The following is a 12,557-nucleotide window of genomic DNA, read 5'->3' as shown; positions in this document are numbered from 1 at the left end:
GGCGGGGCAGGGGGGGGGGACGGGGGGGGCAGGGTTCAGTGCTGAGCATCAGTGAGGTCCTGGGGCCCCACTCTCGCTCCCTGCTCCCGACAGCTGCATGAAGAGATCCCCCAACTCGTTCACCTCGTCTTCGTACTGGGAGGCCCCGCGGTGCTCGCGCTCCTCTATGAAGTCCCACAGCCGCACGGAGTTCAGGAACTGAAAGGTGACAAGACAGACGCACACAGACAGACACACACACACACAGACAGACACACACAGACAGACACACACACAGACAGACACACACACACACAGACACACACACACACAGACACACACACACAGACACACACACGTTTAGGCAACTTCATACAACCTGATGCAAAAGTGGCTTGCCAAATGAATGTACCATGGGATCACCATGGGAATCCATACAGTCCATGGCTGCATCCTCTGTGCCCAAATATTTACAGGGGTGGTCAGGGACACCGGGTTGAGGTCAGTAAGAGGAGACCCTGTCCTTACCCGCACGTTTCCCTCGGAGCTGAGCTGCTTGCGAGGCTTGTCAGGTTCTGCCAGTGTGCCATCAGGATAGGCATGCAAATAGAGACACTTCCCTCCAAACGGGCAGGTTCCTCGTCCTTGGTCAAAGTACTTGCAGGGCTTCTTACTTCAGGGACAAGCACAAGAACAATTCAGACACCATGCACTACAACTAGGAATTGGAATCCCATGTGACCTGTGACCAAAGACAGCATGGATGTTCAGATACTTCTCTGCTTTCGTGAAACATTCAATCAGCCATGGAGTCGAGGTATGTATGTAACGTTCTGCCACTTAAGAGTGTTAACTTCAATTAGGCCACATATGAAGTGTATGAATGTGCCCTACAGGAGCCATGTATGTACAGAGAAGGAAGATAAAAGAGCCATGTCTTAAGCTCGTCACCGCTAAACCTTGAAGGCAAAGCTAATATTATGGAGTTGATAAAACATCAAGAATGAAATGAGTGGAATCTGGTTACAGGCGTAACTGTGAATATCAACAAATCATGTCTGGCTATTTGGGCTGACATGAGTATCTGGGACTGCTGGTGCTCTTGTTCTTTTTCTTGCCCAAGCCTCTCAAGAGCAGCTTGCTACACTTCCTCCTAGCATATAGAGCCCATCAGTAGGGGCTTCAAAGGCAGCTGGTGGTGGGGACAAGCACTTCAGTCAATGCAGAGAGACCTGGCTGCTGACCTTTGGGGTAGCTATTTATGTGGAGCCCCATGGAGCGGAGCGCTCTGGCTGTAGCCCACCAGCTCTCCATGGCTGCCCGAAGGTCACTGAACAACACGGCCCGGACAAAAGAGCTGCTGCCTTACTGGCGCTAATGGTTATTTAGGATAATATGCAAAAGGCCACTAATTCCTTCTATAGCAAAATAAAGCTCATGGTACACAAGGTTAGTTTAGCGTGAATGCAAAATCAGAACTGCTATGCAGTGAGGTAGTGAGTATGTGGAAAAGTACAGAGGAAGTGAAAGCTCAAAGCCAAAGTCCTGTGCGCCACTCCCAGTCTCTCTTACCTGACGCCAGATTTGAACTCTTCAATGAGGCGATTCTTCTCATCCTGATCTTCTACCCAGTACACACTGGGAATGACGAACTCAGACACAACTCTACACTCAGGACAAGACCTGGACAAAACACAGACAAAAGAAACAGAAGCAAATATGTCAACAAGTTGTTCATTGTTCTGCAGCACATGTATGTATGTGTGTGTGTATGTATGTGTGTATGTGTGTGTGTGTATGTATGTATGTGTGTATGCATGTATGTATGTGTGTATGCATGTATGTATGTGTGTATGCATGTATGCGTGTATGTGTGTGTGCATGTGTGTATGTGTGTGTGTGTATGTGTGTGTGTGTGTATGTGTGTGTGTATCCGTGTATGCGTGTGTGTATGTGTGTATGCATGTGTGAGTGTGTATGTATGTATGTATGCATGTATGTGTGTATGTATGTGTGTGTGTGTATGCATGTATGTATGTATGTATGTATGTGTGTGTGTGTATGTGTGTGTGTATGCATGTATGTATGTATGTATGTATGTATGTGTGTATGTATGCATGTGTGTGTGTATGCATGTATGTATGTATGTATGTATGTATGTATGTGTGTATGTATGCATGTATGTGTGTATGTATGTGTGTGTGTGTATGTATGCATGTATGTATGTATGTATGTGTGTGTGTGTATGTATGTGTGTGTGTATGCATGTATGTATGTATGTATGTATGTGTGTATGTATGCATGTGTGTGTGTGTATGTATGTATGTATGTATGTATGTATGTATGTATGTATATATGCCATGCTTTGGATCATGAATGAGGCCAGAGTAATCCCTTGTCAACACTGGAAATGATATCTCCTGTTGCATTCCACTGGATTAATGTATTCAGGCATTTCACATTACTACATAGAGAATTATGCTTCTGCTCTGATGGGGTAGATGCACTTTGTTTAAATGTGATTGTGTGGTGATCACTTAAGTACTTTCAATGTCTTGCTGCTGCCTCCTGCAGGTGTATCAAGGAAACACATTTTCATTTCATGAAACTTGAATGGTTCTCGCTGTCTTGCACCAATCGTTGCCCTTACATTCACTCTTGGTCTGGATATTTGTTTTCAGCTAGCAAAGTCAAAATGGACAAAGCCAGAAATATGATGACACGACCAGCACCATAAAAAAAAGAAGACGCTGGACAAATACTGTAATACTACTCTCTCTTACAACCCCAAATCAGAAAAAGTTGGGACGTTGTGTAAAATGCAAATAAAAACAGAATGTGATAAGTCTTATCATTACACAACTTTTCCAGCATTTTGTTACCCCCGTCCCAACTTTTTTTAAAACATGTTGCTGGTATTAGACTCAAAATGAACATATATTATCCATGAAATAGTCAAATTGGTCATTTTCAACATTTGATATGTTGTCTCTGTCCTTTTTACAACTAAATATGAGTTTAAAAGATTAGCAGATTATTACATTCTGTTTTTATTCACATTTTACACAACGCCCCAACTTTTTCTGATTTGGGGTTGTAGACTGGCATGGCCAGACTCAAATTCCTATCAGACTTATCTTGTCAATCAGAGTCTGGTTAACATTCCATTTGGGTTTGATTATGGGGTGAGCTTCAAGCGATCAGGGAAAAAATGCCTCTGCACTTCTTCTTGATCTAATTACTTAAAGTGACCCATAACTCCCTGACTGATAGCTAGCCAAAATCCTGGGAATATGAAATGGGATTTTAGAATACATAACAGATAGCTGCAAGAGCAGACGACAGTATAAAATCCTTAGGGACCGCCGCTATCTTACACACACCTCACTTCTGACAACTGTGCTTGGTAAAAAAAACGGTATTCACACACAGGGGACATAGTGTCCACCACAGCTGATGAAATGCTATTTCTTTTGAAACACACCAACGCCTCAACGTGCGCTTTTCCAGCTGTCTGGCACTCACTTGATGATCTTGTTCTCAAACTGCTTGGCGCAGCGCCACTGGCGAATGCAGCTGAGACAGTAGGTATGGCAGCAGCTGGACAGGATGCCGAAGCGTCGATCGGAGGGCGTGGCCTTCTCATACACCACCTCCATGCAGATGCTGCACACCTTGTCCTGGCTCTGCTGGGCCCGGAAGGCCTTCTCCATGTCCATCTCAAAGGCAATCATGCACATCTACATGGGAAGAGAAGAAAGGGAATATTCTCCAGTTCCATCTGACACATGCTAGGGCTGGAAAAGTCCAGCCTCATAAGCGAACAGAAAAAGTGGAAAGTTAAACAGTACAGTGAAAACACTAACTTCTATTGATGCTCCCCATACATTAAATGGCTATTATCAAAAGAACAACTGATGGACGAGGATTTTCCATCTCCAATTCCCAATGCATGTACTTCAACTCTTTCATATTTCACATGTGGCTAAGCTAAACCAGTGCATTTCATTCAACAACCCACCACCATCTGTCTCCATGAAACACATTGTAACTGATAACCAATCAAAGGTGAGCAGCATGTCAAGCGAGCTCTCTCACCTTTTCATGAGCTCTTCTCTGCTCAGGGTCCAGTGGGTGCAGCACCTGAAGCCTGCATATCTCACACAGGTCCCCATGGAGATAGGGACAGTTGTTGCCATAGTGACACTGTCCAGCAGCCGCATAAGGGCACAGTTGTGTCTGGGGCATCTCCGGGTAGGAGGATGAGGAGGAGGAGGAGGAGGGGGTCGCGGCGGCAGAGCACTCCAGCCCGGTCCGGATGGCGTCCAGGTAGGAGTGGGATTTGGCCTGCCCGCCGCCGTCTCGGTATTCCCAGCGGTCTTCCAGCACCTCCGCACTCTCTGCTGGGTGGAGGAGGCCTCGCTCACAGCCCAGTGCTAGAGCAGAAAAACAAGGCAGTGTTTGACAGACTGCTCTCATGCTTTCAACTCTTTAAACAGTAGTAATATTAAAACAGAACTGAATATCTATTCACTCTTGACATTGCTGATGTTGACTGCTGTTGACTTGTAATTACAAAGACCAATTAGACAAAAGACAAAACAAAAGTGCAGACGTGATGAAAGCACCTACCTCTGTCTCTTAGCACCACTGACTTTTTGGCCTGTCTCCCAGTGTTTGTTGGTGGACCACCTCCTGACATCGGAGGTCCTGAACTGGTGCTGCTTCTGCTGGCCACATCAACACCTGGAGGCCCACTGACAGCACCGCTGCTGGTGCCACCCCCTACTCCACCTCCTCGACCACCTGAGAGCTTGACGTGGTCATACCTACATAGGCAGCAAGCCACGTTTGTAAAGCAAAAGCAAATGTTTTGCCACATATTGGCACAAAAGACTGAACATCTCGAGATCCACATATTAATATAGTGCATTAATATGTTACAATAATGAAATGCATAACTTCTTTAGAAACTACTGCAGAGTTCAAATTCTAGGCTAGTAGTTTAGCTTTAACTCTGTAATTCCAGGACGAAAAAAGCAGTAGGCCTACGTCTTCCATCACGAACATGTTTCAGAGAACAACACATCTCGCAATATCAAACAACAATGAACAAACTGAAATTTACCTGCAGCGGTCTCCATAGGCACAAACACCTTTCTGATAAAATTTACATATAGTTGACGGTTTACTTGTTGCCAGATCATGTGAAAACATACATCTGCTCCCTTCTCGACACACGCCATGGAGGAAATATCTTCAAAAAAGATGAAAAGGTGACATTCAGACGGTGCTAATCAGGACAAGTTATCCGAACAACTTATACAAAGAACAAGAGAGATTTCTCCAAGACACGCAATTACCACGGTAGAACAAAGTCATGGGGCAGTCTTTAAAGAACTTGTTTCATTCAAATACTTGTCTAATGTAACATTTCATTAAGAACCATGCATATTCGATGTTTTGCTTGATCGTGTTCTTGCTAAAACAGGCGACATTGACAATTTGGCTAACGTTAGCGTGTTAGCCCGAGCACGTTAGCCAGTTCAGGCTGCACCATTTCTATCTCTATTGTGTCACCACAGTCACGTAGATAGAATCATACCGATATACTGCTTACACCAAACTTATATGACTCAAAATAGCACATTGAACACTGGCGTGTATAATTTACCTGCAGGTTACTTGCTTTGTGGACATTTTCATTCCATAGGAGCTGTCTTGTTTGTGTTCCTGTTATTGCGTTTGAGTGCAACCTGAAACTATCTCCCACTTACTCTAGTGGTCGATAATCCAACAGTTCCGCACCGTTGTCATGAACGGAGCCACACATTTTATCCGTAATTTTACACTATCACATAAATGTTGCATGTTCTATGCTTTAATTAATTTAACGAAAAACGTTAAATACAACTTGGACATGTACATTTCACAAGCTACCAAGGAAGATTGCCTTTATCGATTGAATTAATCGGAGACAACAGCGCGGATAGACTCCACCTCCTTACCTGTAGACTACGATTATGAATGGAGAGAACAATTATCAAATTCAACCATTGTGAAAAGGCCATCTATCGTTTTCCAGTTGTAAATGTAGATATGGGGGGTCCAGGAGAAAACGAATTCAAACAATGTCCCATCTGTTCTGAGACTTTAATGTTTGACCTCCTCAACGCACCTGTCAGCATTCCGAGTCCATTTGTCAATGGACACAAAGTGCCTTGTGCTTTTGGAATCGGATCTGTGCACGGACCGTCTTTCCTCGGGTAGAAAACGTAACATTTGAACAGATCGCCTAAATTGGAAATGCATTCAGAACTTAACCATGTATTTTTTTTTGCAGGGAATGGCATGACACGGAGCTTCACGTTGGCATAACAGATTCCACAGGTTAGCCTTTTCGCATTCACCAAACTAGCCTAGGCCTACTGAAAACCTGGCACTGTGATCTGATGTGTATTGTCCTTCATGTACCATGACCAGATTGTTTCAGGCAAGCCAGATCCTACATTGAAAATGATGATTGATAGCTTACCACTTTGCTGTGGCAATTTGTTGCCCGCTGTCTCCTATCCCTTATGAAAAATAACTAGTATTTTGGGATAATATATAGCAATCTTATAGGATAGCATAGTATATTGGGGCATACTATAGAAGTACTGTAAGACTGTGTACTATAGGAACACTAAGGATATTGTGGAGTTAGGCCTATTGGGCCTACAGAGCATCATAGCACTACCAAAGAACAATAGAAATCTTATAGTTCTTTTTTGTAAGGGATACTTTTGTTGAACCTATACAACATCCCCTTATAACTGATAAAGTCAAATCTGCCCATTATCAATGTCTCTAGGTGTGGTATATAACTATACCTTATCTGGACTCCAGAGAGATGAACATGGCTGGGAGAAATGTGTATGTTTGCAATTAGTCCCACCTTGGAGAGAGCATTTAAAACATACCTGGGACAAGGAGCTTGAACAATTCTGCTCCCTTTCTACTTGGGCACCAGAACGGTATGGAGAATATAAGCTGTCCAGATAAAAGCTGAACAATAATAAATAATAGGCTAATGACAATAACTTAGATTTTAGTGATTGTCAAGGTACCCAAGGTCGTTTAACAAACAATTAAAGGAGAAATTCCAGCAATTTTTCACACAGATATCTGTTTCTCGAAGTCACAGAGAGTGTAGCCAAAGTCCTTTTAGGCAAGTCCCTCCATTCGGCGGCCATATTGCAACGCCTTTTGGGCACTCATCGGGCATCTGTTTCGGCAGAAACACGTGTGCGCAAGACTTCACTACACATGATTGGCACATGTCTTCACAACACACCACATTATTGGCTCAATGTATTCACAACACAGCACATGATTGGCTCAATGTATTCACAACACAGCACATGATTGGCTCAATGTATTCACATGTCGACGTTTTGCCGCGGAAGGGGTGGGATATGTGTAGACAACTGCCATATTGGCGTTACAAACTAACCCCATGCATTTCTATGGAGGATTTTTTGAGTGCTGTGCTCATTAGAAAGTCTCTGGTGTAGCACTGTAGCTGCCTTGCGGCTCTAGCTGTTGGCTGCAGAAACTCAAGCTAGGTAGAACCGATTGTTTTTTCCCCCGTACTGACAGTACTTGGTGACCTCGAGAAACAGTGATCTATGTGAAAAATCACCCGGAATTCTCCTTTCAGAACTATCTATTCTAAGACCAGTTAAAAGTTTGCTGTTGTTTGTTTCCTATATAGATGATATCAAGAGTGCCTGAAATGTTTTTTTTTTAAACCATACTGCATATTTCTGGACTTATGTTCAGTTTTGTGGTCAGACTGAAAAGGTCATTCACGCTGCTTCTCTGAGAGCAGAAAGCTACATCTTAAACTGATGTCTTACAGGTTTCACGAGGAGAGGGAGTTTGGATCCTGCTGCTACGGTTTCGCCCTCGCCTTTATAAACCACATACGTACCCTGGAAGGGAAACCCTCTTTGAGTAGAGAGGAATTCACAGGGACTCACATTCTTCCTAGAGTTAAGACGGTCTCAAAATACATTAGAGTTTATCAAGAAATATCACAGAATGGTTTTTATATTGCTGACCAAATGGAAATGTAAAGACAGTTCACCGCTGAAGAATACACTTAACATGCACATTTTTGAGAATAGTGATCAAAATTTAACTTGTAATTGAATAAAAACAAATGATGTAAAATGTATACAAACACGGACACAAAATAGATATTTAAATATACTGAGCAGTTTTTTCACCTGCCTCAGTAAAGCAATATAAACAACACACATGATACAGATGCAGTTGTGTGTGTGTGTGTGTGTGTGTGTGTGTGGGGGGGGGGGTCACTGTGTGTGTGGATGTGAGGTTATCCTATATCTATGATGTGTTGAGCCTCAGTAAAGCAATATAAACAACACACATGATACAGATGCACTGTGTCTGTTGTCAAAAGGCTCAGAATTGCATTTCAAAGTGTCTATCACACAGGGTAGGGTCGCTTTGTTCTGTCCATCTGCTGTTGTGGGGGTTAAGGATGAAGATCGTATTGCATCATGCACAGGCTCTCTCCTGTGCTCTGATTGCTACTCATGCATATGCTACTCATTCAATTGAACTAATTGAAAAAAGAAACACTAACTGTTTCTTATCTCTCCACTGAGCATGTTTTAATTAATCTTGTAATTAAAAGGAAATTTAATAGTTTTATAATATTGTGGAACATGTTTCTGGTTGATAAATTGCAATTAAACATTATTTAATTTATCCATTCATCCCTCGTTAGTGTATAATTTATTCATCATGTTGATGTGATTTATCTGAGCACATAATACCTTCTCTGAGACCTTTACATCTACCTTTAAACTCTGGGATGGATCACACTACAGAAAGCTGTTATAAAGCAAGATCCCATTCCCTGAACCCATTTAGTATTGTAACCGACCAGACAGTTTCCATAAAAAACACATGGCTGCTGCTCCCTCTTGGCATTAATACACAAATGGGTACTGCTACTCAGCAGGTATTGGGTTATGTGAAACCGGATAGGCTAATGGTTACAAATAAGGGTGTCTGTGAACGTCACAAACAGAGGTACTACTAGATCACCCTCCACAGCCACTGGTGTGTGAAGGTATAGGAGCCAGCGTTATCGTTCCTGGACGTTGCGGTGTCCATGTGTGTTCTCCATGGATAAGAGTGTGGTGAGGTTCAGCCACTGCAACAAGGATATCTTTTGTTTCTTCGTGCCGGAGGAATGCCCCGAGTGTGGGCTCAGCTTCAGCGGCCGGAGGCTGGAGGAGGCACCCGTTAGCATACCTAACCCTTTCTGCAATGGACACAAATCTCCATGCTCCTTCCTGGTGGCTCCAACAGATGAAAACAAACTCAGGTGGGTTGTTCAGTTACACATTATAGACCCTTTCAACAATAAAAACAAAAACAATGCTTGAACGTTCTATTTGGTTCCCAATCTACTTCCTCTGCATTAAGATAACATATGGAATGTTAAAACGGAAGCCTTGTGGGGCCAACTATGATGCTGATAATGGAACTCTCTTGAAAGGGTCTATAATATTTATGTGGGGAAAATGTCAACAATTCTTGGAATTGTCTTAAGCATTTTTTGTTGACGTGGGGTTCTACATTTTACGCTCAGCTAGTGTTGTACACTACTTCCTCTTTAGAACATGATGCTGTGAGGGTTGGGTTTAGCTACTATTATGCAATTTGATTCCAATCTGATGCGTATTTCTAAAACAGAGATTTTGATGGAGGATTTGATCTTCATACAGGCATCACCAACACTAAGGGTATGAATTCATTCATGGCTGATATAATTGTATACATCAATATCAATTCATTCACAAGAGAAATGCACATAATGTGTTTTCATATTTGCTATGAAATCTTATATGATCTTTCTCTACAATGTAGGTGTGGTGTTTAACTATACCAAAGTCGGAGTGCGCAGAGATTACCAGGGCTGGGAGAGATGCATCAGCATTCCTCTGGTCCAGCCTGACATGTACAACCTCATAGACCAGTGGGATCAGTACCTGGAGAAGTTCTCCACTGCCCAGATGTGGGACCCGGTCTGTCAAAGGTACATTTGCAGTTTTTATTATTTATGTTTCTATATCTCTTGCTTATCAATTTTAGATCTGGTCATTTTAAAGCAGAAAACTACGATATCTGTCTTGATTCAGTTATGCTGATGATCAGATGTGTGCACAGATTGCTAGAAAGCTTTTCTTAAAGCAACATCAAAGAACTTTCCCTCTGTCGCACGCACGCTATTTGTTTATCCAGCACCGTCTTTGCAAATAACGATGTCCACAGACAAGGTAGAATATGTTGCACAATTTAAGAAAGTATGATGTATTGCGACATCAGATGCAAGTCAAATTTGTAGTTTCTTATGTCTCATTCCATCGAACTACAGATCCGCTACCCGATCTGGTAAACTTACATAGTGTGGTTATAGCCGATAGAGGGCCGCAAAGCGAATGCAGAAGTGCCGTTCACCCTGTTACAAGTTGATGAACCACTGAAACGATTTTGGAAACATTATTTTAAGGTACAAAAACTCTTTGGTGTTGCTTTAAAACACACACACACACACACACACACAAAGGCTGAGTATTTCTTGGTGTCTCTTACAGCTTTAATGAGGAGACCCACAACTGCTACAACTACACACTCATGTTCATAAACTGTGTGTTAGCAACTCAGGGCAAACGTGCCCTCAGCAAAGATGAGTTCACAAAGAGTTTTGTGCTTCCTCGGATAAAGCGGGCATCCAAATACACCACCCTCTGCAGAGAGATCTCCCAGAACCACTTCTATATCGTGGACAGTCCTCAGAAGGAGACCAGTGAGACAGATGCGGATTGCAAGACTTAATATCGGGAGGACTGTTATTGGGCACTCCATGCTGCTTTTATAATGCCATTTATGAACTTGACCCCATCAGGACCATAATGTTATAACCAGACTGACCAAGTGTGGAGTACATGTTTATCTGTGCCTATCCATATACAATAACTGGTTCATTATATCTGAATCCAATGACATAGACTCTTACTGTAATGTTACAGACCTATTGGTAGAGGTGTACAATCCATGTCTTTCTGTGAAGATTTCCTGGAGTCAGAAAAAAGGTCTTACACACAACCAATTAAGAAAAGACTTCAGAGGACACGCATCGACATCATTGTTATGTTACTCACCAGCAGATATGCTAAAAATGGAATATAATGCATGCCGCTGGCACAGCAGTATAAATAATTGAAATTGTGCTACAGCCACAGTTAAACAAACTGAAATTATTTTCACTCAATGAATCCTGGCCCTGCACGCACACCCTGTCTCACAGCAACAATAGGACAACATGAGCGTGACCAACCCAAATGACCTAAACTACATATCCGCCTCAAGAGCTGCCTGCCTGATTAGCCATGTACATGTGGGGATCCCATTACCCACTAAGTGGTCTCACAATTAAAGCTGCAGGGGAGTTTTGGTCTAAAACTAGAGACTACCCAAAAGGCCATGCAAAAACTTTACCAACAGCCCAGTGTGCACTAGTAACTGCTAATATGCTGACTGGTATCACCTGTTTAAAGATTTTCTTGCATTTTCATGGAGTGCTCCATCCAGGAACATTGAACTAATGCCTATGCAGTGGGGCTAGAGAGAATGGCTGGACTTTCTGTTCTTTATATGCCCATATAAATGAAGATGACAATAACTGTAATAATATACCTAAAGTTGCAAATTATTGCATTGACTTTTTTTTTAAAAACATACAGGCTGTGCTGTGACAGGTGTTAATTTAAGCTGCAGCAAAGACTTGTAAATGGTCTTCTGAGCATCTTACCTCCTGTTGCAAAAAACTGGCATTAGCCCCTCTCGCACTGTAGGGACTTTTGCAGTTCCTAGCACCCCTTTTTACGCACATTTGGACAGCATGGGACCGGGGATTAAAGAGTTCCTCTGACAGCAGTTCCTATAACTATTTGAGGCTATAACTATTATAGGAACCATGACTGATGTGCATGACAAGGCTCAGAAACACCATTTTTAAACTTTTTTTTAATGCTTTCTGATATACCAAGCTTGTAGTTTGTCAATAACATCAGTAGCTAGTAACTAAATAGCAATGCTGTCGGTTTCATTACTTTATGTTCATGTAGTAATTGGGAACTCTGTTCTAGGGGGTAGCCTCTCCAGTTAGTAGTTAGTAAAACTGTTGTGTCCGAATTTAGGGTTGCAAAATTCCGGGAATTTTCAAAGTTGGAAACTTTCCATGTGAATTAACGGGAATATATGGGATTTAACAGGAATAAACAGGAATTAATGGGAATAAACTGGGAATTTTTAATATGGCAAGTTAGTCTATAACAGGGAACTTAAATGTAGTGGACAAAACCCCATCTTGCAGCATAATATTAGTTAAAACAACCAGATTTAATGCAATTTCAGTCAAATTTCTACCCTGCACATATGTCAATCACATGCACACAGCAATCAGCAAAATGTTCCAACCAATCGGATTTTGT

At 42.2% G+C, this 12,557-nt stretch overlaps 3 protein-coding genes across 3 annotated transcripts; 2 read left to right on the top strand and 1 right to left on the bottom strand.

Moving 5' to 3' along the window:
- Nucleotides 1-11: 11 nt before the first annotated feature.
- Nucleotides 12-5,735, bottom strand: mkrn2 (makorin, ring finger protein, 2). Its single transcript, XM_076268609.1, has 8 exons — nt 5,654-5,735; nt 5,108-5,236; nt 4,612-4,808; nt 4,078-4,415; nt 3,505-3,719; nt 1,552-1,662; nt 508-652; nt 12-198 (listed from the first exon to the last, which is right to left on the bottom strand). The coding sequence occupies exons 1-8, from the start codon at nt 5,683-5,685 to the stop codon at nt 49-51; spliced, it is 1,317 nt and encodes a 438-aa protein (XP_076124724.1). The 5' UTR covers nt 5,686-5,735; the 3' UTR covers nt 12-48.
- Nucleotides 5,736-5,969: 234 nt separating this feature from the next.
- mkrn2os.1 (MKRN2 opposite strand, tandem duplicate 1) lies at nt 5,970-8,439 on the top strand. The gene is made up of 4 exons (XM_076267889.1): nt 5,970-6,245; nt 6,323-6,369; nt 6,833-6,995; nt 7,883-8,439. The coding sequence occupies exons 1-4, from the start codon at nt 6,007-6,009 to the stop codon at nt 8,097-8,099; spliced, it is 666 nt and encodes a 221-aa protein (XP_076124004.1). The 5' UTR covers nt 5,970-6,006; the 3' UTR covers nt 8,100-8,439.
- A 624-nt stretch (nt 8,440-9,063) lies between these two features.
- On the top strand, nt 9,064-10,899 carry mkrn2os.2 (MKRN2 opposite strand, tandem duplicate 2). Its single transcript, XM_076269225.1, has 4 exons — nt 9,064-9,385; nt 9,757-9,806; nt 9,931-10,099; nt 10,659-10,899. The coding sequence occupies exons 1-4, from the start codon at nt 9,183-9,185 to the stop codon at nt 10,897-10,899; spliced, it is 663 nt and encodes a 220-aa protein (XP_076125340.1). The 5' UTR covers nt 9,064-9,182.
- Nucleotides 10,900-12,557: the final 1,658 nt, after the last annotated feature.

Source organism: Alosa pseudoharengus, unplaced genomic scaffold (genome assembly GCF_046254945.1).
Source record: "Alosa pseudoharengus isolate Yale_2024_CS ecotype anadromous, Long Island Sound unplaced genomic scaffold, YU_APseudo_1.1 YU_APseudo_1.1_scf_5, whole genome shotgun sequence".
In the NCBI taxonomy this organism is placed as follows: Eukaryota; Metazoa; Chordata; class Actinopteri; order Clupeiformes; family Clupeidae; genus Alosa; species Alosa pseudoharengus.
Note: the sequence above shows the minus strand (reverse complement) of the source record. Positions and strands in the feature narration are given on the sequence as shown.

Coding starts and splice junctions, on each gene's coding strand:
- mkrn2 (XM_076268609.1), bottom strand. CDS start 5,685: ATGAAAATGTCCACAAAGCAAGTAACCTGCAG. Junction 5,237..5,653: donor ACAAAGCAAGTAACCTGCAG/GTAAATTATACA, acceptor TCTTTTTTGAAG/ATATTTCCTCCATGGCGTGT. Junction 4,416..4,611: donor AGTGGTGCTAAGAGACAGAG/GTAGGTGCTTTC, acceptor TTTCTGCTCTAG/CACTGGGCTGTGAGCGAGGC.
- mkrn2os.1 (XM_076267889.1), top strand. CDS start 6,007: ATGGAGAGAACAATTATCAAATTCAACCATTGTGAAAAGGCCATCTAT. Junction 6,246..6,322: donor CACGGACCGTCTTTCCTCGG/GTAGAAAACGTA, acceptor TTTTTTTTGCAG/GGAATGGCATGACACGGAGC. Junction 6,996..7,882: donor TCTACTTGGGCACCAGAACG/GTATGGAGAATA, acceptor GATGTCTTACAG/GTTTCACGAGGAGAGGGAGT.
- mkrn2os.2 (XM_076269225.1), top strand. CDS start 9,183: ATGGATAAGAGTGTGGTGAGGTTCAGCCACTGCAACAAGGATATCTTT. Junction 9,386..9,756: donor ACAGATGAAAACAAACTCAG/GTGGGTTGTTCA, acceptor TTTCTAAAACAG/AGATTTTGATGGAGGATTTG. Junction 10,100..10,658: donor TGGGACCCGGTCTGTCAAAG/GTACATTTGCAG, acceptor TGTCTCTTACAG/CTTTAATGAGGAGACCCACA.